Below are 27050 nucleotides of genomic sequence, written 5' to 3' on the forward strand. Positions count from 1 at the left end.
CGGAGTCCGACGCAAACAAACATGAACGCCGACGGCCTATAAGCGGTATTCACATGGGGACATCGGCATGGATGGATGTGGGAAGGAGTTGAGCGACGTCACCGATCCGCCCAAGTCCACCCCAGCTCTTGGATTCACGATTCAGTGGGCGCCTTAGCGTTTTTCCTCCACAAAAACGCATCCGCCGCGGTTGGGTTCGAACCCGTAGTTCCCGGGTTCGAACCCGACCGCGGCGGCTGCGTTTTTATGGAGGAAAAACGCTAAGGCGCCCGTGTCCTGTGCGATGTCAGTACACGTTAAAGATCCCCAGGTGGTCGAAATTATTCCGGAGCCCTCCACTACGGAACCTCTTCCTTCCTTTCTTCTTTCACTCCCTCCTTTATCCCTTCCCTTGCGGCGCGGTTCAGGTGTCCAACGATATATGAGACAGATATTGCGCCATTTCCTTTCCCCCAAAACCAATTATTAATTATTATTCAGTGGGGCAGCAGGGAGACGCCGACATGGACGAGCGAAGCGCTGCCGGGCTGCGGAGACAGAGGGGCAGGGGTCGAAATGGAAGTAAGGGGCCAAAACAATGCTCCCTTGTGGGGTTGTGGCGAAAAAAAGACAGAGGGGAAACAATAGATGCTCGATAGGAGGGATATAAGAGAAAAGAAAGCAGAGGGGGAACAGCCAAAAAAATTGTGGATTATCCCAGATAATCCCGGATATACAATGCGAAAGTGACATAGAGGTATCCACTGGCCCACAGAGCCGGTTGTGCGCCTTTCCTTTGGTGAAAATGAACGGTGTTTGCAAAGTTGTCAACGCCAATGAACTCTATGAACGCTGTCGGCTCACTTGTTTTGTTTGGTTTTTGAGGAAAGGAAATGGCACAGTAACCGTTTCGCATATCTCGGTGGAATCCCGAACCCGCCGTAAAGGAAGGGATAAAGGATCGAGGGAGGGAAAAAGGAATGAGACAACTGAAAATTGAAATTTGGATTTTGAGGAAAGGCGCGGCGCAGCGCAACAGCGGAACACCTGTGGCTCGGTGGTACTAGTGGCGCCTGCGCAGTAGTGATAGGCAGCGATAGAGGAACAGGCGACGGGGTCGGCGGCGGCCACCTGCGCCGTGCGTGACGTCACTCCTGCTCCGACATACGCCGGCTGGCGCGAAGCGCGGAGTTGACTGGCGTAGTGAAGCTTTTCGCTTCAAAAAGACGGCAGCGGGCTGCACCCCACGCATCACCGAAGGCCACATCTCCCGGGGAGAAGGACTGAACGTACCGGCCGATCGAACGGTCCCTTACTTGATCGGCGGCGGCCGCCGGAGCAAAACCGGAAGCTGCGTCGCCACGAGCACTCTCGAAGGCAGGACGTGTGAATACGCTCGGTATCGGCGGCGCCTGCTGAGTGACGTCATAGCTGACACGTGGTTTGGTCTTCAAACTCGCGCACGGCGAAGACGCTGCGCAGGGGTGGTGGTGGTGAAAGCCTTAATAGACAGAGGGGAGTTTAGGACACGCAGATCCTTGGGCCCGTGCACGGCCACACTGCACTCAAACGTTCATGTACCGGAGGCTCATGACGCTGCATGGTAGCCTGGCCTGTGGCGGTGGCTTGCTTAGCCGCGGGTCCTCGGAGCGCAGTAGGGTTTCCCAAGCCTCTAAAGTGGTAAGTGCTCCAGGCACCGTGGGGGAGGATCCGCCGAGCCGAGGAAAAGGATATGATCGAGAGTGGCTTTGGGGTGGTGGCAGAGAGTACAGGAGGAGTTTGTGTGGTCTTGGGGATAGCGCGAGCGTATATATATAAGGGGAGGGTATCGCGCGTGTTTGGAGCCGCCTCCAGAGTGTCTGGTGATAATTTTCGAGGGAGAGATGGGGTGGGGGGTAGAGCCGACACCCGGCTTTGCAGGTCTGCATCTGTTCACTTAATGAATACATATGCGCTCCCGTGAGAACCCTAGATCGGAGGCCGCCGGTGCCCGGTTGAGGAACCCCGGGCTAAGCGTTGGTAGCCTCGTTTCCAGGATTCCCGGAGTGGGCAGGCACCCATATGAGCTCCATGTGGCGGGGTGGGTGTGCGGCAAGCGACTTCAGTATGTGAAATGCAGGGGCGTGAACTCTCCCATGAGCAAAATTTAATATGGCAGTTTTAGAGTCCGATAGCTATATACCGGGCCTCCGTGCGCGTGATGGCTAGGGCAATGGTGGCCTCTTCATCCTCCTCCGAAGTGGCAGTGGGGATATGTGAAGAATGGCAATCGGTTGTAGGTAGGGGTTCGTGATGGCCACAAACACGTCCGCACCCGTGCATGAGGCATCCACCCGCATGGCATCCGGTTCCGTGCCATAGTGTTTGTGGAGTGCACGTGCGCGAGCTCTGCGGCGGGGTTCGTGGTTGGTGGAGTGCATATTTTTGGGGAGAGGTTTAATAAATATAGGTCCAGGTGAATTTGGTGGTGGACCTGGAGCTGTATGGGATCCGTGGCTGGTGTCTTGATACTAAGGGTGTGTAGGATGTGTCGGCCGGTGGTGGTTCTCATGAGACGTATGTATTGTACCTGTCGGTCGGTGGGCCTCGATAAGCTCAGCTATCGTGTTGTGTAGGCCTAGCTGGAGGAGTTTTTTGGATGAGGTATTTAGGCGTATGTGCAGTGCTGTCTTAAATGCTGTTCGGATCATGGCATCCGGGTTGGAGATTTTTCTGCCCTGGAGTTTCAGGTAGGGCAGCATGAAGTGAAGGCGGCTGAGAACGGAGGGGAGCATAGTAAAGCTTTTGCTTAAATAAATACTTTTGCTTCCACCATGGCAACAGCTCCCACGTGACCCCATGTCGCAAAGCCGTCTGCAGTTAGACCGATGTCCCTCCCCAGTCTCAGACCGACAGAAAGCGCAGCGCCACAGGTGAAAATCGCATGCTCGTGAAATGAGCCTCTTTTAGCCGCCAAGGCACACCGTAAGGGCCTGCCTTTACGGTGTGCCTCAGCCTTCACTTGGATGAAGGCCTTCACAGTGATGCTTTCATTGTAAAGGTCTTTCACGTAAAAGCCTTATGCTAAAGGCATTTAGGGTAGATGCACTCCAAGTAAAGACCTCAGGTAGACGTTCTTTAGGCCGAAAGACTTTATGTTAAAGGCCTTTTATGTCAAATGGCTTTTGCACGTGAGGACCTTAACTCATAATTATATACTGCATGATATTTTCACAAATGGGTTTCAGAATCAAAAAGTTAGGCACAGGCCGTAAGGAATCAAGCAATGTTCCAGCTCCAAAGAGCACGCGCGTCTCACTTCTTTGTCCTCAAGGCAACGCCCGGGGACACTGCCAGCATTATTCCCCCTCCGTATCCAAAAAAAAGGAAGCAAAAACGTGGGCGCACTTGGGGCGACGTACCGGTGTCCATACCCTCACTTTGTCATCGAGATGGTACTCGACGAAGCGATGTTGTTGGTTGTAGCGTTCTGCATCCGTTGCCTGCTGCCGGTGGATGTGCATACGAGCCAGTTGGCGGGCTTCCTCTGCGTGCTGGGTAAATTCCTCGGCGTCTGGCGTGAGCGCCTGGTTGTGAGGGGGGCACGGAAGCATGGCATCGAGCATTGTTTGGAGATCACGCCCGTAGACGAGGCGAAACGGCGTAAATCGAGTCGTTTCCTGAATCGCCGTGTTGTAGGCAAACGTCACATATGGGAGGATCTCGTCCCAAGTCTTCTGCTGTACATCGACGTACATTGCGAGCATGTCTGCTAAGGTTTTGTTGAGGTGCTCCGTGAGCCCTTTTGACTGCGGGTGGTATGCAGTAGTCTTGCGGTGGTTTGTGTGACTTAGCTGGAACACCTCGTGCATGAGCTACGCTGTAAACACAGTGCCCCTATCGGTGATGACAAAGGACAGAGCGCCATTTCGTAAAGCAATGTGGTGTATGAAGAAGCACGCGATTTCAGAGGATGTACTGCGCGGCACCGCCTTTGTTTCCGCATAGCGCATCAAATAATCAGTCGCAACTATAATCCACTTATTGCCAGAAGACGACACAGGGAATGGGCCCAGAAGATCAATGCCGACTTGGTCAAAAGGTGTGCGAGGTGGCGCAATTGGTTGGAGCTGCGGGCTTGAGCGGTGGTGACTTACGACGCTGGCACTCACGGCAACCTCTGACCTAGCGGTGGATGGTCTTTGCAAGTTTAGGCCAATAATAGCCCTGATGCACTCGAGCGAGCGTGTGTGCAAATCCCAAATGGCCAGAGGTGGGCTCGTCATGACGCGGCGAAAGGATGTCGCGGAGGTCTGATGGCAGGACTAGGAGGTAGGGACGGTCACCGTTGCTGGAGTTTTTCTTGAACAGTACGCCATTGCGAATGCAAAAAGAGGACGAGTGGCGGGAAAAGTGTCGAGGTACGTTAGAAGCATGGCCCTCCAGGTGATCCATGACAAACCGCAGGTCAGCGTCAGCACGCTGCTTTGCCACTAAGTCCAAACTGCTGATCACACCTAGGAAACGATTGTCATCCTCTGCGCTGTCATCAGCTTGCTCGACGGCTGCGCATGAGAGCGTGTTGGCGTCTTCGTGTTTACGTCCGGACTTATAGGCAATATTGTGTAATCAAATTCTTGAAGGCGAAGGCTCCAGCGTGCTAGGCGTCCTGATGGGTCCCGGAGATTGGTAAGCCAGCACAAGGAATGGTGGTCGGTGACCACTTTAAAATGATGACCATAGATATAAGGTCGAAGTTTCATCGTGGCCCAGATGACAGCGAGGCACACCTTTTCCGAGGTGGAGTAGTTGATTTCGGTGCGCGAGAGTGTGCGACTCGCATACGCGATCACACATTCCAAGCCTTTTTGATGTTGAACGAGGACGCCACCAAGCCCGATGTTGCTAGCGTTGGTGTGTATCTTGGTAGCAGCCTCCTCATCCAAGTGAGCCAGCACAGGGCTCACTCACGTCTCACTTCTTTGACCTCAAGGCGCCGCCCGGGGACACCTGGCGGCATTATTCTACACGGTGTCATGCTAAACTGTCTGCTATTCTTAAGGCATAAGCCTTTCTTGGCTCTGCTCATGAGTGGCGTCAATCATAAGTTGCACAGTAATTAAAATAAAATGTAAAAGTTGATAAGCAACATTTGCTAAGAAACATATATGTAATCATAGTTGTGACCGTAAATAGATTGTAAGAAATTGTGATAGCGATAATGACAATTACTGATAGTGAGAGTGCTGGAGATAATGATAGTGATGATAGCGGTGGAGAGTGATAGTTCTAGAAATAGTGAAATGATAGTGGTAGAGATAGTGATAATGATAGGTACTGATAGTGCTAGGGATAGTGATAGTGAAGATGACAGTGATGATGATAGAGATAGTGATAGTCTGTGATACCAATGGTGATAATAGTGGTGACCATAGTAATGAAGGTGATTGCAATAGAAAAATGAAAATGGAGGGAGAAAAGTAAGAATTGAAATAAATAATAAGAAACAAAAATAAAAACAATGAAAAAGGGAGGGAGAAGGAAAGGAAAGAAAGGCTATTAATAGCATTTCTGCTATTAAGCAGACATAAGTGCAATCTTGTATTTTTTTACAGCAGCACTGTATGCTAATACAGAATTTTTAGTGGGCCATACGTGATGTTATGCATGCACAACACAGCTTCTAATTCTAAAATTACTTATTTACTACGTAACATTTCCTACGGTATACCTGAATGCAGCACTCCAAGATGGCTATTTGCAAGCGGCATAAAGAACGCCTACACGGGAGTATCTCAACGCCGCAACTTGGCTTAGCCCCAAGGCTGGCGCTCCTGCTGTTCCTCATCGGCAAGAAGCCGCGACTTCAGGAAGCCGTCATGCTGGCGCCCCGAGCGGACCCGGTGGTCATGGTGCCCAAGTATCGGCTCAACCTGTCCGGCTTATTCACCCCCAACTGGAGCGACGCGCCAGGTGAGTGTCTACAAACGGCACCTGTTTGGAATAAACTTTGGGGCATTAAATATGTGTAATAATTTTTCAAAACATATCCTCATTTTAATTTAATATTTTTCTTTTATTATCACCAAAGGAGTATTTTTCAGCGTTTCTAACTAATACGCCACAGCTACTGAGTTGCCATATAGTGTGCTGGGCCTTGAAGGTATATGCAAAAGCGTTATTCGATTCAATGCCTGGAGTGCACAAATATTCACTCATTTCTACAATGTGCTCTCAGCACAATTCTCAAGCAACATTACGTAGAAAAATAATAAAGTAATTATTTTAGAGCAAGCCCAGTAACCTCTTTAGGTTACTGCTATAAACATCCTTGGTTTCTCTCTGACTTATTTGAAATATCATATGCACTGCAAGATGAGATTGAAGGAAATAAACACGAGTAGCTACCCTTGGAAGTGACGCATGTTGAACACAGACCTCTGGAGTCATATGTCGAAACAAAATAAAATATTTTAAGGCGCTTTAACAGGCTGACTTGTGTTTGTCGAATGCGCCTTGGAGATGAAAAGTGGCTGGCATCGCTAATTTCACTGCCTTCACGATCGCTCAGTTGGGCAATGCGCCAACTTTAGTGGCACATTTTTAGAGCAAGAAGGGAGTTTATTTTGTTCACAGTTTGGAGACATGTCACTGTAAGTATAGGCAGTATAAAAGGACACATACAGGAGCCAATTTAGACAGGAAAAGAGTTTCACGGGCTGCACTGATGTAGGTGCAACTGATGATTCTGCTTTTGCACAACTTTCATGAAATGCCACTGTGCATCTTGTAATGATGCCTTTGCAGTATTAAAGGAGGCCTAAACGTAGTGGTACAGATGCACAGAACTTGTGATTGTGTTTAAATCATCTTACTCACTAGCACTTTCAACCCCGGGAGCTATTTCGTGAGGTAAACCAACTTTGCAAACACAGGAGAGAACAGTTGGTATGTGAGCAGTGAGCTGATGCCTGCCTTCTATTGCTGAAAGACAGAAAGAGAAAAAGTAGGGAATTCATCCAGCCATGTGTGGCTCGATTCTTTGCTGTCACAATTAACTTTATAGGGTTCACGTTTAGTTTACCTAGTATACTCTTCCTCACAGCGGGTTGGCACTGATGTGGAGGCTGCATGCCATTCTCATATCTTAGAGTCTCTGCTCCAGGAGTGTAGTGCCGGAGAGGAAATCTCGTGTTTCCCATGCTTTTAGCTGCTCTATCGTTTGCACCAACGCTGTGGTCTTAGTCCCACATGTCGGGAAGGCTGTTTGGTATTCACAAATTTATTGCAGGCCTTTGTGGCTCTTGTGAAGAAGATGATGACCCAGACAAAGCAGATAAGTCGTGAAAACGAAGAAGATGGCCCGCGCGTCAGCCATATTGCTACCGCCACGTGTGTCTGTGCCCGACCTGGTTGCCCTCGGATTGTTCTCGCCACTGCTCCCTTCCTCCCAGGTCTTTTAAATAAACTCCCGCCTTACATTTGGTGGAGGTGCCGGGTAACAGCCCTGGAATTGCGCAACCGTACTCTCCCGCCACCTGCGATGCCTCACGACGTTCAACATCAAGCCATGCAAGTGGGCCCAGCTGTTACCTGCGCCGGCTCCCTTCACCAACGGGATCTGGCCATCTTCAGTGGGACCGATCAGCAGGATGTCGAACATTGGCTCACGTCTTACGAGAGGGTGAGCCTTTACAACAAATAAGACGATGCCACCAAACTATATAACGTAATTTTTTATCTCACCGGTGTGGCTAACCTGTGGTATCGGAACCGCGAGGTGGACATCCGCACCTGGTCTGCTTTCAAGACAACCTTCTCCGAAGTGTTTGGTCGTCCTGCTGTTCGGAAACTCCGCGCCGAACAACGCTTGCGTGAACGGTCTCAGCAGGTCGGCGAAAGCTTTACCAGTTACATAGAAGACGTCATTGACCTATGCAAGCGTGTCAACCTCAACATGTCAGAAGCTGACAAGATTAAACACATTTTGAAGGGTGTTGACGACGACGCGTTTCAGATGCTGGTAGCGCGCGACTTGCGCACCGTTGCTGAAGTCGTCACACTCTGCCAAAGCTTCGAGGAGCTGCGGAAGCAGAGGCTCCTGACTCGACATCACCCTCGAATAATTTAGTCACTTGCTGGACTGACACTAGCAGCTGACACCTCATCGCTGCTGCAACAAATCAAACACTTTGTTCGGGACGAAGTGGCGCGTCAGCTTTCTCTTCTGCCGAACCCTACAGGGCAAGCTCCAGAATTGGCTCCGGCCATTCGACACGCCATCCAAGAGCAGGTTGCCGAGGCTCTTCCACCCGCCCATCCGCCACCACCTGTCGCCACTCCACTGACATATGCCGACGTTGTCGCCCAGACGCCACCCCCTATGGGCGCTCCGCTGACATACGCGGACGTCGTCGCCAGACCTCGACCGCCTACCTATGCTTTGCCTCCAACACCTGCGCGAGTGGTGGCTCCTTCTCTTCGGCCGGCTCCGCGAGTCAGGAATCCCTGGCGCACCATCGACAACCGGCCTATCTGCTACAATTGCGGCTAGCCTGGTCATGTGGCCCGGCTTTGCCGCCGCCGTCTCCCAGTCTACGCGCCACCTCCTCCAGCTCCCGCGTATTGGCCTTCCACGAGTCAGTACTCCGGATCTGCTGAGCCGCTGTCTAGTCGTCCTTTTTCTCCTGACCGTTCAGCCCTTTCTAGACGCCGTTCACCTTCACCGAGGCGCCGCTCCGTTTCTCCTATGCGACGTCGCGCCAATCTTCCTCAGGAGGAAAACTAGGTGCTGCAGATCCTGAGGCGAGAACTGTGTCCCTGTCGAACTTTCCAAGGCCTCACATATCCCCTGCTAATCTGATCGAAATTTCTGTCAAGGGCAATACTGTCTCGGCCCTTGTGGACACCGGTGCTGCGATTTCTGTTATGGACGAAAAGTTTTGTAGTTCGTTGAAGAAGGTAAAGACGCCGATTGCTGGACTGTCGCTGCGTACGGCCAGCGCTGAGCACATCAAGCCGTCCGCAGCGTGTACCACTCGAGTTGTGATTCAGGACTCCCTCTACACGATAGAATTCGTCGTGCTGCCTTCCTGTTCCCATACTGTTGTTCTGGGCTGGGATTTCCTTTCCGTCCATGAAGCTATCATCGACTGTGCTCGAAAGGAAGTCGGGTTCTCTTCTCTGCCCAATCCTTTTCTGGACGCCACTCCTCCTGTTGCCAGTGTTAAAACCCTCGCCGCCAAAGGCATCGACATTCCCCCGTGCTCTTCTGTTCTTGTACACTTGTCTTGCGACTCTATGGTGATGACACTGTCCTCTTTACTCCAGGCCATACTTTTCTGCACCGCAAGTGTCTCCCTCTGCCATACGCTGTACTGACTGTCTCCGCTGGCCTTTCGATACTTTTGGTTTCTAACCCGTTTTCCTGCCCTACCGCTCTGCGCCTTGGTGAATGCCTCGGCAGTGTGCAGCCCATCGCATCTCTGCTCATCCGCGAGGAGACCGACGATACATCGCTCCTCGCCATGAACGCGCTCAGACCTCCTGCCTCTATGCCAGATCTCTCTTCTACCGAATTGTTCTTGTGCTCCATCAACGCTGATCTTCCCCTGCCGCACAGAACACAGCTTCTCGCCCTCCTTCATCAATTTCGCTCCTCCTTCGATGCTCACCGGACTTCCTTGGGCCGAACTTCCACCGTCACCCATCGCATCGACACTGGTGCCCACGCGCCGCTGCGGCAGCGCCCCTATCGTGCGTCTCCAACCGAGCGCCAGACTATTACAGAGCAAGTCGACCAAATGCTTCAAAACGGCGTCATTCAGCCCTCAAGTAGCCCTTGGGCATCGCCTGTTGTCCTTGCGAAAAAGAAAGATGGCTCCATACGCTTGTGTGTCGATTACCGCCGCCTTAAGATAACGCGCAAGGATGTCTATCCACTCCCCCGCATAGATGACGCTCTGGACTGTTTGCAAGGGGCGGAGCTCTTTTCCTCCCTCGATTTACGTTCTGGGTACTGGCAGGTCCCCATGGAAGCGGCCGATCGTCCCAAAACTGCTTTTGTGACCCCCGACGGATTGTATGAATTTACTGTGATGCCATTCGGCCTTTGTAATGCCCCTGCTACCTTCGAACGGATGATGGACACCATTTTGCGTGGACTCAAGTGGAAAATGTGTCTATGCTATCTCGACGACATTGTCGTCTTTTCCCCCGACGTTGAAACCCATCTATCCCGCCTGAAGCACGTTTTGACCTGCCTTTTTGACGCTGGCCTGCAGCTCAACTTGAAGAAATGCCGTTTTGCTGTGCGTCAGCTGACTATTTTAGGACACGTCTCTAAGCAAGGCGTTCGTCCCGACCCAGCTAAACTTCGCGCTGTCGCAGACTTTCCCAAACCCACTTCCGTCAAAGACTTGCGCAGCTTCTTAGGTCTGTGCTCTTACTTTTGGAGATTTATTCGCAACTTTGCTTCGATTGCTGCGCCTTTAACACAACTGTCTGGCAGTTCCGACTTATCGATGTGGTCTCCAGCATGCAAAGATGCGTATAACACCTTGCGCCGCCTCCTCACAGCGCCGCCCATACTGCGCCATTTCAACTCGACCGCTCCTACCGAGGTCCACACGGACGCCAGTGGTGTCGGTCTCAGCGCTGTACTCGCCCAGCGCATCTGTGGTTTTGATGAATACGTTGTTGACTACGCAAGCTGCACACTTACGAAGGCTGAAACTAATTACTCCGTCAGTGAAAAAGGGTGGCCATCATATGGGCCCTTGCCAAATTCCGCCCGTACCTCTATGGCCGCTCTTTTGACGTTGTGACGGACCAACATGCGCTTTGTTGGCTTTCTTCCTTGAAAGACCCATCCGGCCGCCTTGCCAGGTGGGCTCTTCGTCTGCAAGAATATGACATCCGCGTGGTCTATCGTTCCTGCCGGAAGCATCAAGACGCTGATGCCCTGTCCCGCTGCCCACTTCCAGCCAAGATCGCCAGCCTTTCCACCTCTGACGTCTCCCCGTTGTCCCTTCACATTTTGCGACATGCCCCCAGTGCAACGTACTGACCACTGGATCGCTTCTCTTCTCGACTTTCTCTCCAACCCCACGGCTGCTTCTCCATCCCGTGCTCTCCGCCGCCATGCTTCCCACTTCGTGATTCGCGATAACCTCCTCTATCGTCGTAACTACAGCACCGACGGCCACAAGTGGTTAGTCGTTATTCCTCGCCACCTGCGCACGAACATATGCGCCTATTTCCACGCTGACCCACAATCTGGTCACGCGGGAGTTTTCAAGACATACACCCGCATCCGGCTGCGCTATTACTTGCGCGGCATGTACACCTTCGTACTTAAATACGTACGCACCTGTCTCACCTGTCAACGTCACAAGCCATCTCCTCACCATTCTGCTGAAGAGTTGCAGCCACTCCTTTGCCCACCACGCCCTTTCGACCATATCGGCATTGATTTCTATGGCCCGCTTCCGTATACTGCGGCCGGCAACCATTGGGCTATCGTTGCGGTTGATCATCTCACTAGATATGCCGAAACCGCCGCCCTTCCGTCTGCCACAGTGACAGACATTGCACCTCGTGAACTGCTTAGCGACCGCGGACGCGCCTTTTTGTCCGATGTCTTCACCGCCCTGCTCTGCCAGTGCAACATAATCCATCATACCACCTCCGCCTATCATCCGCAGACAAACGGCCTCACCGAGCGATTTAACCGCACCCTCGGAGACATGCTCTGTATGTACGTCGCATCCAACCACTCGAATTGGGATCTCATCCTCCCTTATGTGACGTTCGCCTACAACACCGCCCAGCAGTCTACTACTGGCTTCTCTCTCTTCTATCTTCTTTACGGCCGTCATCCATCTGCTACCATAGACACCATTCTGCCTTACCAACCTGACGCCTCCGAATATACCCGTTTCCGAAGCCGCGCAACACGCAGAAGATTGTCGCCAAATCGCCCGGTCACTCACAACTGACGCCCGTCATCGCCAGAAATTCTGCCACGACAACGCTCACACAACATTGCACTTCTCTCCTGGTGCGCTTGTGTGGCTCTGGATACCATCTAGTACTCCTGGACTCTCCTCGAAATTTCTCGCCAAGTATCACGGTCCCTACCGTGTCCTGGAGCACACATCTCCAGTTAATTACGTCGTCGAACCCCTCACGCCATCTCCGGATCTCCGGCGCCGTGGCCGCGAGACAGTTCACATCCAGCGTCTCAAGCCTTACTACAACCCCTCTATATTGCAGTTGCCATAAGTCGCCAGGATGGCTCCTATTCGCCCCGGGGGTGATTGTGAAGAAGATGATGACCCAGACAAAGCAGATAACTCGTGAAAACGAAGAAGATGGCCCTGCGCGTCAGCCGTATTGCTATCGCCATGTGTGTCTGTGCCCGACCTGGTTGCCCTCGGATTGTTCTCGCCGCTGCTCCCTTCCTCACAGGTCTTTTAAATTAACCCCCGCCTTACAGCTCTATTTAGTTGACTTGAGGTTGTTTTCTAGTCACTAGCATGTTGCTTAGCTGAAGACACCAGATGTTTAAATTCCTTGGATAATATATAGCTTCATGCGGAAAACACAGGACATGGAAAAAAAGCTCTGGGGGAATAAATTTTCACACGTATTGCTGACACCTTTTCTTGAGAGCCCAAGTTAACTGCACAACATGTTTAAATTCTCCTTACGAAATATCCACTATGTTTGCAGAATCGTTTGCATTGAGAGTTCGTTTTATATATCCTCTACCTGTTAGTTCTCGGAGCAGGTTAATTTGTGTTTGTACTGTAATTATTTGATTTAGTTGTTGGAATCATTTGTGCACTTTTTGTCCCCTAACATGTTGACTCCAGTCATCTTCGCGTTTCCTAAAATTTATATGCTTGGCACGCAACGTGGCTTTGCTAGACCAGGGACAAGGCAGCCATGGCTGCTGGTGTGCGTATCGTCCTTTGGCGGCCACCCAAGCTCCCTGGAGCCGCAGGAGTGCGACCCTGGAGCCACATCGCATGGCCATCAATTGGTGAGTCCGAAGTCCTGCTGGGTGCAACACCGCTTCCGGAGGCTAATGCTTAAGAGGGGCTCGGGGCTGCAGCCTTTCAAGCATGATGTCACTAAAATGCTAGAGCAGCTCGGCGCCGTCGTGGGACTCCCATGCAGGCCCAGTGTGGCAGTGAGCGACGTCGCATTGAGCATTCAGGTTGTGGCGGTATCATATATTAGATCAGAATAAAGCACACTAGCATACGCTAGTGTACGCATATTTGTCTTAGCGTGCACTGAGCATCCAAGAAGCGTGCAAAACATTCAGGACCTGTTAAACAGTGAGAAGTCTCAAAAATCATTATTTCGTGAGAAATGAAAATTCAAACATAATGCATCAAATCTCCGTGTTTTTAATGCGAAAACAGTTCTTGTCTCATGGGTGGCGGTCACAGGAGCTGTCAGCATAGTGTGTCATCAGAGCATGTCCTCAAGAAAATTACCATTAGAAAAAAGAAATGCTCCAGGATTTCGGTTCTAACCCTGGGCTTAAGTGTGCCAGGCGGGCACGCAATTTATATGCCATGAAGGGTCTTCTGTTCTAGTGTGTTAGAGGGGCAAGAAGTCAACACGTTTTGGTGTGTGCAACAGTAAAGTGTGTTCCCAATATGTTCTGATGTCAGACAACGATGACTTGCAAGAAAAGTTGCCGACATCATCCAAGGGTCACTCTATAGGTGTCATATGACAACGATGACTTGCAAAAGTGTTCCTGAGGTTCAAATGACTTTGCATTTCTCTAACATAGCAGACTGCAGTGCTCTCCAACTTTTTTACATTCTCCTCATCCTTGTTCTCCTCAGTACTAAAGATAATAAATTCTTGTGGACAAATGAAGATCTTAAGGGCGAAAGCGGATGTTAATGTTCACTGCCATCTGGCTGCATTTCTTGTCATCAGAAGGCGTTAAGTATAATTTTATGCAAAAACCATATGGCAAAACAAGCCTGAAGGGTGCTGAAAAGGGAAGAAAGCATACTTATTAGTACGGTATTAGCAGCACTTGTTGCATTGGCGAACAAATGACTGTGATGACTTGTAATGCAGAGAGGGGGACTCTGAATTTTTTATTTTCCTTTTGATTGTGCTGCTTTATTTTCATAAGGGAAATAACACGAAGCTAGCATGTCATCATAAGCAACGCATAAAGTGACCAAGATATGAAAGGGAAAAAAGGAATAGAGGAATGGGCTGACAAGGCTTTTTGAAACCCCTTTAAGCCTTGTTGTTCTTAGGCATAATACAGATGACAAGTGCATAGTTACTCCTAATTTTGTTTTGATTCTTACGCTAATTGCATTATATACTTTTACTCTCCTTTGACTTTCAGTTTGCTTCATAGTGCACCGTGAAGAAAGAAAAGATGCAAGATAATGCAAGTGAATTTGATTTACTGCAGGAAAAAAAGAATGGCCTGCGAGTGTTGTCCGTGGGCGCACTCCTGCAGCTCGAAGCGTGCATCTGCGGTGCATTCGAGCCACGTTTCACGTCAGCCTGCCTGCAGTGGGAAGGGGCCTACAACTTCTGACGAAAACTGGTAACGTTTAAGTCATTAATGGCTCTTCCTGAGGTGTTATACGGAATGTGCTTTTTGTGCACTTATCCATCCTCAATGCCAGTATCGTTGTGGCATTACAGAAAAAAGTGAAAATAGCCGCGCTCAGAACTAGGAAAGTTCCCATTTGAGGCAGTGTGGAAAGTGCGACAAGAGGAGGTTGTGGAATATTTTTGTAGAATATTGAAAAATGCACAAATTTATGTCCCCTAGCCTATGCTATTAACTGCATCAAGCTTACTTATTGAAGAAAAAAAGAAAATGAAACAGTGACACAGAAAATAATGTCGCAGGATTGTTTAAAATTAATCTAAGTGAACAAATGGAAACGTAGCATTCAGCTGCATTACCTACTTGCTACTTTTATAAGTGTTTTCTTTTTGTGTTCTTGTCTGACGCTTCTAATATAATTGTTTTTTTTTTTTAATGCTGGAGGTCTTCTGTGATTCTATTGGGTGCTTTTAGGGTGTGCAGTCTTCTTGTTGCATCTGGTGACAAGTTTTCTGTTCTGTACAGTTGGCTGCCAGTTTGAATAGGAAAAAATGAGGCAACAAATCTGCAAAAGCATTTATTTACCCAATATTATTACTTTGATGTTTTCATTTTATTGAATGGTTTTGCTCTAAGCCGAGAATTTTTCTGACGGGTGAATAAGGGTGGAGGTGAGTGGGTAGCGGTGGGTGGTTGAGTGGAAGGTGCAGGTGGGGTGAGAGGTGGGTGAAGGTTGGCTGTTGGGGGGGGGGGGGGGGCAGTCCCCTAGATAAGGGAGGTGGCTGGTGAATGGGGCTTCTGGAGGGCAACTGATTTACTCACTGCTTCTATGAATTCAATTTGCCTATTGCATATTTGTTCACCTGCTGCCTAGACTTCCAGTGGGCTGAGGCGTTGTGGAAGGGGGAGGTAGGAGGGCTGGTGGTGTACAGTGCATCTGGAAAGTAGAGTTCCCTGGTGAATGAGGCCTCTGAAGGGTGGCGATGGGCAGGGATGGGGAGGATGACCAATGGTGGTGGTGCATAGATGGGCTGCACCCTATCTAGTGGGCTGAGGTGGGGCAGGGTGCTGGTGGGTGTGCTGCCGCCCCCTAGGGTTCTGCCAACCAGAGCGGCGTTTTCGTGATGGACAGTAGCACTGCTTCTGCAGTAAAGAAAGCTTTATGTCTTCTGTGCGCATTTGGTTTGTTGTATTTGGTAATCTTGTAACGGTTACGTCATTAATGTCTCATTTGGTCTTTGACAACAAATACGAATCGGTTTATGGGTTTTAACGCCCCAAAGCGGCTCGGGCTATGAGTAACACCATTTTGAAGGGCTCTGAAAATTTCGGCCACCTTGGGAAGAACCCCAGGTGGTCGTCCCTCATTGCCCTCAGAGCCTTAGCGTTCCTCATGGCCCGAGTTACTTTGGGACATTAAATGCCATAAATCGATTAGTATCTTTTGCTAATTTTATTCTGATGCTCATTCCTATGGTCAGTATACATATTTATGTAGGCCCAGCGTAACTGTTGGCACAGAACACAGGACAAGAACGACTTGGACGCAGACACCACTGCGCTTGCGTCCGCGTTTACTTTGCGTCATGTCTCAGCATTTGCATTGAAACCATTATAGATACATGCAACTTTTTATAGATATGTGCCACTGTTGTTAAAAGAAACCTGGAGGGGACACTTGACCTCCACCTTAAGGGTATCATGTGATAGTGTTAATCAGGTAATGCCTGTATCCATGGAATTTGTCATCCTCAACTTTACGTTCATTGATCTCTGGGAGCCCTCATGCAACCCCTGGCGCAGTAGTGCAGCAGTTAAGCTATGCGCAACTGCCCAGCGATGCAAGTGCTGCTACGAGTGGGGCTCGAGATCCAGCTTGCTCTTCCCGAGCATTGTCTTGCGACCAATTAATAATTGAACTGCCATCTGCCACGCTGGGCAATTTTCTCACAATCCGGTGGGGACGCTGTGATGACACCACTAGGTCACTTGACCTAGGTGGCTCATTTAGGCTGCTTCTCCGAGGATTTTTCACTTACTACGCCACCGCCGCTGCCAGATTTTTTGCAGAATGAAAGTTTAGCGCTATCGCTTTAATATACAGCGAAAAGGGTCTCCTTTTAAGCCATGTAGTGTGGCTCTTGTTTAACTTCTTGAAGATCTGTGCTCCGGACCACTTATATCAAGACCTGCAGTCACCTTGGAAAGATTCGGAACGCCCATGAGGCAAAACAAGCTACGGGCATGGACCAGAAACAAGCCAGGTAGTCTGTATATTTTGTACAAATTGTGTAGCAAGTAGCTCAGCCTCAACCTCAGTCATGGTTCTAATACTGTGGGGAGGTTTTGTGTGGCTATGGGTTTTGTGAGGTTTTTCAAAGGAAGGTTGTGCTCCAACCGATATGTTTTTCATACTGTGGTCCACGACACCTTGTAACCCTTCGCCCTGAACCTCGCCACGACATTCAGGCAAGAGGTATAAAAATCTTGCTGGCTGCCTCTCTATTCAGTGGCTTCTTCAGCTCAAGTTAGTACAGCTGAGCTGGTCATCTTGCATCTCTTGTGCAAGAAACAGCACGAAAAATAATTACAGAAATGGGATGTTCCGGATATGTAGGACCCGCCTCGATGATGGCCTTGTAGTATCGCCAGTAGCATGCAGAACCTAGCGATGTTACTGAGTAAGCCAGCGCGGCCTGGCCCGGATCGAACGCTTGGCCTAGATTCCCAGATGTTCCACTGGTGCTTTAAGCTGTGTGCTGGTAAGCGTGTGGAAGGTAAACCGAGTGCTGCTTCGCACATTACAATTTATCGGATCGAAGCAAGTGTTGTGTGGAGACCGCATGACAAATCTCGTTTGTGAATTTGTGTTGCTATGTGTTGGACCCTTGCCGCGCAGGGGCCTCCCACGCTGGACACGGCTGTTGCGTGGCTTCCCTACAGGGACCAGAGGGGAGCCGCCATCGTAGCCGCACACTTCAGCCCACAGGAGCGATGGTTTTCCGAGACTTAGGAGCCATGTCGCTCAATTTTCGACCCGGAATCGCTTCATGGCGATGGCGTATTGTGCTGCCATGCACGTTATTTTTGCACGTCTTGGCAAATTTCGTACTTTTTTGTAGTTCGTTTAGCGTAACATTGATTGCGTGCTAAAAAATTGTGTTCTGTGTGTGATTATTACTTAGCCGTGCACTAAAGCCTGTGGTGTGCAGGCTCGATGCAAAATAGTTTTTGTGCAGTTGGCCAAAACCTTAATGAACAGCATTGAATCCCAAGAGGACACACGTGCTGCATCCACTGGTGAAATAAGAGCTGATTGACTGGTGAGGCAATGCGGAAATTTTTTTTCCCGCTAATCGACATATCCAGAACTTTTGTCTATAACTTTATATTGGGAAATTAGCCACCCAAACCTTGTATTCAGTTCCTCGTACGCAGTTTGTAGTGCCTGATGTATTTGAATGCGTGTGCATTTGAAGCCCCACCATGAAAAAGTGTCCGGCGTTGTCCGGCGGCATTGTGTTGTGTACACTTGACTCTCGCGACCTGGCTGGTGGAAAGAGCCACATGTCACTACCTTCCACCTGCCATGGTTGTCGTGGCAAAATGGGCAGGGAAAAGGAACCCTCTGCACTTGTAAGTTAGAAGAAGTGAGTCCAAAAGGTGGCTACCATGTGAAGGACAAAAAAAATTGATAAGAAGTAGTAATGACTATAAAAGGTCAGCAAGATTAAAAATGACAAACCACTGAGCAAAGAGTGCGGCGAAGTTGCTCAGCAGTTTGAAAGCAAAGTATTTAAGAAAATATAGGAAACGTAGTACAATTGAAGAAAAGCAAGGCATGTGCCCAATGCTAGTGCACTGCCACCGCGTAATGATAAATAAGCACGTCCATAATTTTTAGTGTCAGTCTTATTGGCGGGCCGTCGGAGCTAGTGGGAAGCACCCTTGTATATCTCCTTAGATGAGAGCGTGTCTGTGAGTGTGATCTGCGAAGTAACTGTGAAGTCCAACGTGGAGCATCTTCAGTTTCGCTACACTTGATTGATGCCAAAAGCATTGCAGTGCGCATTGTGCTTTCAATCGTCCATGCATCAGAGAGGCCTCACTGTGTTCTCAAAGGGGAAAAAATTTTCTTAGGCTGCTGGATTAGCAATCCCCATAGATTGCTGGGGAGTTGAAGACAATCTTGGGAGGACAACTCGGTTCTTTTTTGCCAGAATGGTGATGTAACTCTTCTAAAAGAGCCTAGCGTTCCCAACGGTTGCATTGACGATAGTGGGCTTGTACAATCATTCGTTGATGTTATCATGCCTGCAGCTTTGTGGCAGCATCACCATTGTAGAGTGAGTAGCAGCAATGTGCTGCACCATTCTAAAACCAGGAATGTAAAGCCACAAGGATAGTGAAATATTCTTAAGAAATTAGGGTGGTGGGCAGAATACAGGAAACTGATGCTCAAATAAATTGTCAGTAAAACAATAATAGCTGTAGGGAGCAGTTGCTGACTGGCACTTGAATGAGGATAAGCCAATTTTCAGAATGGCCTTGCACCAGGGCCTTGACGAGAAACTGAAAAAAAAAGCATAACAATTCAGGGGCCACAATGTTGACTTCGTGGCAAACCTTTCAAGCTGTAGAAGGTTAACCGGAGTGAGTTTTGGTATACATGTCCAACGCTCTTGTACAATAGTTCTGAATATTGAAAAATTGTTAAATGCTGTTATGGAAATATTCAAAATAATGGTTCAATCTTCGGATGTGTAACAAAATCTTTCTTTTGGTGTGTTTCCATCGATCGCATTGAACACTGCCGTAGAAGACCAATAGGAAACTCTTTTTGACGATAACAAAAACGCTAGTAGCAAAAGAAAATTCAATACTGCCGTCGGGTGGTCGGCGGGTGTTTTGATCGGTATGCTGGAATCCTAATTATATGAATAAACTGCATTCGTAAACTGTTTCCCGCACATAAGCGCTCTTGTCCAGAATTGTTGGGCATGAATCCAGTGACTGATTTTTAAAGCCTGCTGTGAAGTATAACGACTGTGGACGATTTTTGGGAGGAAACATTTTGAACTTATGAACCTCACCCTTAACGCCCTTGCTTATGTAAGCGGGTAGATTGTCTTGAAGGCTGTGCCTGCTTGACCCCTCTAATAATCCCGTGGAATATGCATGGTTTAAGCAAGTTTATTGACGTAGTCGCCGCTCTCACCTTTCATGCGCCTAGCTGCAAGCAGTGCGATTACCGCGTAAACGCGTGTAAGGGTCGCACCTATGTATGGGGCGCATCCCGTTTTCCCCAAGGAAATATTACCAAAAATATTATCCTTGTAAAGGCCGCACCCAAGCTTTCCGTGACCCATGCGGGAATAGGGACCCCAACCTAAATTTTGCCGCGCGACGACAGCGCCGTGCTCCTCCCGTAGCGGCGGAATTCTGAAGCGTCGATAGGGCACGACGGCGCTGGGGCGCTCTGACTGGCCGTGTTCGCGTGCTGCGCGCGCTTTCTTCCTCCGCATGCTCCTCGTAGCCGTCTCCTCGCGGGCGCGGCGGATGCGAGCACAGCCTGACGACTGCACAGTGCGCCGTTTATGTCCATCGCTGGGCAGTTTTTACGCGGTGATCGAAGTGGCACGCGGCACCGTGGTTGCATAAAGGTGGGGAAGCGTCTTGCTTGACTTGTGGGCTTCTATGGAATGACGCATTTGCTTACTGACGTGTGTGCTGTCAACAGAAATTACCCAGGTGGCAGGAATCGTTCAATGCGAAGTACCGGTGCATTATCGCGCGCTGCAGTATTGATTAAAAATAGTACTACTTATCTATCACCGGCAGCAACAGGAGAGTGTGCTGGCGGGCACTTAATATATGTGCACTTACTCGGCCGACACCATGTGAAGTGGCAGCGCATACAACTGCGAAGGCGAAGATGGCAGACACGATTCCACATGTGAACTAACCTTGTGTCTCTGTCGTACACACGTGTAGCAGTGTGGCTCTGCAAATTACACTGTAGTTAGACCATTGTTGTCCGTAACGCATTACAAGTAATGGCGTTAACGGTAACGCATTACTTTTTTCGGTAAATTAGTAACATAGTTGTTACCAATTCGGAACTGTAATGGGTAACGTACTTACGTTAACATTTTTCGGTAACGGGAGGTGCCACGTTGCTAGTTACTTTTTGTTTCAGTTGTGCCCCACTCCGCCCCATTTTTTCGAAAAAGAAGCGCAGAGCACCTAAAGTGATGTAAATAAACAAAATGCACAGGTGCTCCCGACAACCCGTGTTGGGGTTCGCATGCATGCCAGAAAACAGCTGCCCTTGACAATGCACCCTACTAAAAAAAGACGGAATAGCCATAAAGCACAAAACACCTGCACGAACACGCATTCACACACTTGCCTTGACCTACCTCCCCTTCCCAAACCACTCTCACACACAACTTTCTAGAGAGTGGAAGCATGCCGATCATTTTGGAACATCACATTTTTCAGAATTACTTTAATTTTGTTGAGAGTAGTGATATTTTCTTTGTGAAGTTAGAATTGATGATGGAACATCACATTTTTCAGAATTACTTTAATTTTGTTGAGAGTTCAGTGATATTTTCTTTGTGAAGTTAAAATTGATGATGGAGTGTCATTTTGTGTTTAATGCCACATTCATAAGATGGCTTCATCATGTAATACACAGTTAGAATCGAACACATGTAACTCTACAGGCATCTTTAGGCTACTGTAACATTGCTAATCTCCTGCACATTTGTGCAAAGTATTCTCGTTAAATCAGGATATCGCGTAAAACCGTTGTTTAGGCTAGTTGTTATTTGGGAAATGTGAGCTTTATAAAATTGTTATCGTAAGTTCTTAAGGTGACGAAAACTTAACATTTATGGCTGTGAAGTAACGGCAAAGTAATGTACGGTACTTTTTTTTCGGTAACGATTACGCGCTACCTTTTTGTAGGTAATGTAGGGCGGTAACGCGCTCCTTTCTTTACATAACCAGTAACGTATTTAGTTACTTTTTTCGGTAACGCCAGCAACACTGAGCTTGACCTCGGGCGGCCGCGCAATAGTGTTACGTGCCCCGTCGATGCGCATCAAAACTGAGTTGTGCCAGCGGTTTGTGAGTTTAATGTCCTAATTCTGTACGTAGATTGTGCGCAAAGCCGTTTCTAATTTTTAGATATCGGTATGGTAAATACGCCATATGCTGTAAATACGACCATATGGCAGAAGCGCCTAAGCAAGCGCGACACCGGTAGGAACGGCAATGCGTTACCATATTGGTGGCATCAGCCGCACGCACATGCTAACACTATCAAAGCTCAACAGAATGGGATTCATTAATGCGCACCTATATTGCGAAATACGCTATCGTATTTCGCACAAATCTAAACGCGGTGCGATTTGATCTGTGACACTGGGGTGAGCAGCATAGCGCCAAATACATTGAAACACCGCGCAAATGGAAAAGGTAGCAGAAGCATGTCACCAGCACGCACGGCGGAAGCAAGCAGATCGAGACGAGCTAGCACTATTTGAAGACACGAAGAAAAAAAAAACGCGAAACGCATTCTTGCCGCAGCTTCGTTGGAAGGTAGGCTAAATTTCAGTTTTCACTTCGTACACCACGTGGTTATGCGCTCTGGGCACAAAACTAGGGCGTGACGAAAGCAACGCCCTTTTGGACTGTTTGCTTGACGCCGCGCACACGAGCTGCTCCCTCTACCACGAAAGCGCGCGCAAAATTTTCGTAGCAGTGTCAAAGCGTGCGGAAAACCCTCGAGCGGGCGTGCTCTTCTCTCACAACGGCGTCCATGCACGAGCGGAGCGAGCATAGCGCGCGCGAACCAAGCTCCACTCAACGGCGCCGAAGCGCGAGCCAGAAATAACGAGTGCGCGCGCGCGAAACTCGTTTCTTCACTTGCGGGCCAGGCAACACACACAAGTCAGTGGCGAAGCTCGTCGTCCTGCCCGACCAATTAGGAGTAATCGCTCGGAGAGGGCGCTGTTCACTGGCGTCCGCCGCGCCCTCTGGCCCAGGTTGTGTCCCCTATAACCTTCGAAATGCACGCGCCGTGGCCTCTGCGATCAGCTCCGGCTGCGAGCACCGGGGCGCATGATCGCGGAGGCTACGCATGCGCAAATGAGCATCCATGTACCGGCCACGGATGGCGCCCGAGGCGGCGGCTTATCACGGGAGTTATCCATATCGGCATCAGTATCACTAGCTCCATTGTGGCTCTCAGAGGCATGGGGCTTTCGTGTGCTGATGCCGAGCGTTGCAGTTTTTGCACAATAAGGCATGACACGGCTGGGTGTTGTCGAAAACGGCAAGCGTGCGGCGGGCAGGAAATTCGATGTGACCGAGAAGTGCGTCTGATGATGGTGCAACCACTGATCTCCACTAGGTGGCTGGATGCCACATTCCCGCTTTCTGAAGTGGGCGCACCCGCCGCGGTGGCTCAGTGGTTAGGGCGCTCGACTACTGGTTCGGAGTTCCCGGGCTCGAACCCGACCGCGGCGGCTGCGTTTTTATGGAGGAAAAACGCTAAGGCGCCAGTGTGCTGTGCGATGTCAGTGCACGTTAAAGATCCCCAGGTGGTCGAAATTATACCGGCAGCCTCCACTACGGCACCTCTTCTTTCACTCCCCCCTTTATCCCATCCCTTATGGCGCGGTTCAGGTGTCCAACGATATATGATACAGATACTGCGCCATTTCCTTTCCCCCAAAACCAATTATTATTATTATTATTATTATTTTAAGTGGGCGCAAGTGAAGCCACCGGAAGTTGGATGGCATGTCTCGGATGTTCGGTGTCTGCTGTGTATTTCAATGCAAAAAGTCGCGTCTTTCGCCCTTCCGTCCTCAGTTTTTCGCTTTGATTTCGTGTAACGTCTACTATAACATCAAAGGAATAAGCAAGCTGAACGTGATAAATGTGAGCATTGTTCGGGGAACATTGTAATTTCAGAGGAACCGAAGTGAACAGGCGTGCATGTCTCACCATGCCGCGGTAAAGGGGTACGTGCATTAAACACTATTTTGTGACCTGGTTCTTGTCTTCTGAGCGTAATTAGGAGTAGTAGTGGAATGAAGATGACCCTAGGTCATCTTAAAAACAAATTTTCGTGTAGCAAAGACAAGGCAATGGCACGGAAATCCTGACACTCGAAGAGCCACTCGTTATACAGCTGCCGCTGTTTCAATTTCGGGTTGGTGGCGGACGATGTCTCTTCTCATCGATGGCAGGTGATGTTTATCGCTTTAGTGTGCCATTTACCTTCCATACGTGCTTTTAATCTAACTCTATAGCACAGCCACATTTCATCTACACAACACGAGAGAAACGACTGACGAGAAAGACGAATGCAGCAGCGCATGTGACAAGCGCTGTTAGAAGTCAACTGCACCAAGCATCGCGAATAAAAGCCCATTCAGGCATAATTTGCGACAGTATGAAACAGTACTTGATACGCTCCGTCGAAAAAGCAGTACCATATACACTTTGGACGCGCTAATGTGAACCAGCAGAACACCGACGGCAGCTCACTAGATTGTGGCCCCGCCCTAGCTCGTTCCGGTTCGGTCTCAACATAATTCGGTAAAATGGTCACTGCAAACTCGGCTGCCTAATGAAGGATTCCACCTAGTCTTTCTTAAATTTATCCCCCATTGATGGCATAACTTGGGCTTAGAGCACGACAACGTGCATCACAACAAAGAGCAGAGTTGGAGACGCTAGCGCAACAGGACGACACAGTTGAGCAGACGAGGCTCCGTACGTGCTGTGTGCAGCGACTTTCTGTCGTCTGCTAGTGTCGTCCCATAGCGATGCAATGGACCCTTATTTTTGGAACGTCTTTCCCGAGGATTTTGCTGCTCTCCTCACCCAGTTGACGGCGCAACAGGTAGGCATTGTCACGAAGAAAGACAAAATGCTAAGCGGAAAACGAAAACTAAAACTGAAAAACCGTGCTGAGGTAGATTTCGTGCACTGCCAAAGGCTGACTTCCGGGACATGCCGACCAACTTCCGGTGGCTCACTTCGAGCGCCCGATGCGGCATCCAGCCCCCTAGTGGAGATCAGTGGTATCATCATCAAGGCGATTCGAGCGTTTTTGGTGTTTTGTTGTGATTAGCGCGAAGTTTAAATTCTGCCGACTTGAATGGCGTGGTGGTGGTGTGCTACAACTTCTTTGCCACAAAATGGAAGGGATTAGTTGGGGCTGGGGCGAGTCCAGGGTGGCCTCCACTTGGGGGCGACCTCTTGAGCTCGCGTGATGAGGGCCAGCTGCGTTCTTTTTCTTGAACTGGCCAAGAGCTTGTCCCATTCCTCCGCCGAGGGAGCTGGCAAGAGTTTCGTCGGAACGGGTTTTCTAGCGCATTCCCATGATATATGGCCTTGGGTGGCGTGCGTCCCGTCACCGCAGTTGGGGCATGCAGGGCCATATTCACCGTTTGTGATTAAACATAATCGGTAGGGGCTAAGAATGGCCTTTGTTTGTAGGCGTCTGAGTGTCGTGGCTTGCGCCCTGTCCAAGTCGGGGTGAGGGGCGGGATACGTGCATCTTAGCTCTCCGCGTACGAGCGAGGCGCCTCCGCGGGGGCGCCCGTTCCTGAGAGGTCTCCCGTCCCCCGGTTGGTTGGTCGGGCTAGACGGTCGACCCCCTCGTTTCCGGAGTTACCCGCGTGAGCCGGAACCCATACGGGATTGATGTTGGGATCAATAGTTCGGTTGCACAGAAGTCGCACTGCGAGCGCGCTTACCGAGTTTTTGGCGAAATTTTGAATGGCGCTCTTAGAGTCGCTCAGAATAGTTTTGGTGCGGGGATCCGCGATGGCCAGTGCGATAGCTACTTCCTCTGCCTAGCGTGAAAGGTTGTACTGGTAACTGTTAGCGAGGGCTGACTTTGGAGTGGCTATACATGCCACGTATGTTCCGCCTTTGATGTGTTGAGCTGCATCTGCCTACACTGCTCGTGGTTCGCTCTCGTACTGTTTCTCAAGGGCCTTCGCCCTTGCTTTCCTGCGGGTGTCGTGTCTGCCTGGCAGCATGTTCTTGGCTGCTGGTTTAACAACTAGTCTAATAGTAACGTCGACAGATAAATGTGATGTTGCACATACCTCCTCAACGGGGTGGATGTGGAGTTTGTCGAGAATGACGCGTCCCGCAACAGTGCGCGACAAGCGGGTCACTTGTGCCGTCTTATGGGCTTCGATTAGCTCAGCGAGCGTGTTAAAAATTCCCAACTGCAGCAGCCGATCGCCAACTTGATTGGCGTAGACCACCACTCATCCTGCCGCCAGAGCACCAGGAACCACCCGAACCTGCGGTTTTCTTCAAAGTTTGATATGCCCAAGCATCTTCTCACCATGTCACTCAGGCAGAAAGAAATCGTCTGAGTTTGCGAGCTATGCACGCAAAACTACAAAGCATAGGTGGTGCATGCCCAAACTACGGCGGACATTGCGTCACGGCGAAGATTCATCACGTGAATTTGGACTTCCGGGTCGTTCCTGCGGTTTCGATTGTATAGGCGTTGCTTGCAGACGTGCGGTTTCGACGTTTTTTTCCTTAATACCAACGCTCACATCGCTGTAAAAAGGGTGTTTTGCGCTGCCTCAAACTGCACCAACTTCACTGCAACGGAATACAACATGTTCCGAGTGCTATCAAGTAGTGAACGGCGAAAACAGTACGCCGTTGCGATCCGCTGGCAGACTGCCTGCTACGAGCTCCATGGACAACTCTTGGCATTGCTTCGAGCATTTCGTTGGTGGTATTAAACGTTCCATAGCGTTGTAGAAGTTTTGGAATTTGGTTAAGTAGGCTGTGTTCTCTCCTTTAGGAGCACCAATTTCTCGGACAACTTCCCCACGTCCGTTCTCGCATGACGGCGGTAGAACCGCGCGGTCGTAGGTGTGCAGATATGTGCTATTCGGCCTCCGTCACCACAGCTCGACAAGATGTTAAAGGACAGGACGATTTATTCCTCAGACATTGTGCTGCATGCGAGTTGCTGGAATTGATAGCTAACACTTCAGGCCTATGCGATCGCAACCATCAGCTGCTGAAACGGCGACACCGGCCACGTGTACGGCGGGGTCCCGTTGCCTGACATTGCTGGTCGCAGTATATGTTTACGAGCACTTTCAGTATTTATAATTTGTTATATGAGAATATATTTGCTAACTTCATGCCCAAAAAGAAACATATTTTCACCAGCAGACCTGTCGACATGTGCACAGAGCAGGTATGGAAAAATTATACGCGAGCTGTTACGTTAAAGTTCCCCGTTTGCGTAGACCCGCATGTTGCAGGTATGTTTCTTCATTCCTGTGTGTGGACAGGCAGGGTGACAGACAAGCTAATCGCATTACAAAGTGAAAAGAATTATTCACCACCATTCTTTTCATACTCAGAGGCAGTAAGTTATGAGAAGCTTCACTTCAGGATA

At 49.6% G+C, this 27050-nt stretch overlaps 1 protein-coding gene across 17 annotated transcripts in view; it reads left to right on the forward strand.

The window, feature by feature from the left end:
• LOC144115163 (uncharacterized) overlaps nucleotides 1-19485 on the forward strand; it is a 42152-nt gene extending 22667 nt beyond the window's left edge. For 16 of the 17 annotated variants that reach the window (XM_077649361.1, XM_077649348.1, XM_077649349.1 and 13 more), the window contains 4 exons: nucleotides 5700-5931; nucleotides 12892-13006; nucleotides 14426-14563; nucleotides 17472-19485. In XM_077649361.1, the coding sequence (XP_077505487.1) occupies nucleotides 5709-5931; nucleotides 12892-13006; nucleotides 14426-14563; nucleotides 17472-17541 (546 nt within the window). In that variant the 5' untranslated portion in view covers nucleotides 5700-5708 and the 3' untranslated portion in view covers nucleotides 17542-19485. The remainder of the gene's footprint in view (nucleotides 1-5699; nucleotides 5932-12891; nucleotides 13007-14425; nucleotides 14564-17471) is intronic. The other variant, XM_077649351.1, reaches the window with a different exon arrangement.
• The last annotated feature ends 7565 nt before the right edge of the window (nucleotides 19486-27050 follow it).

The sequence above is a fragment of the Amblyomma americanum genome, chromosome 1 (genome assembly GCF_052857255.1).
Source record: "Amblyomma americanum isolate KBUSLIRL-KWMA chromosome 1, ASM5285725v1, whole genome shotgun sequence".
Classification (NCBI taxonomy): Eukaryota; Metazoa; Arthropoda; class Arachnida; order Ixodida; family Ixodidae; genus Amblyomma; species Amblyomma americanum.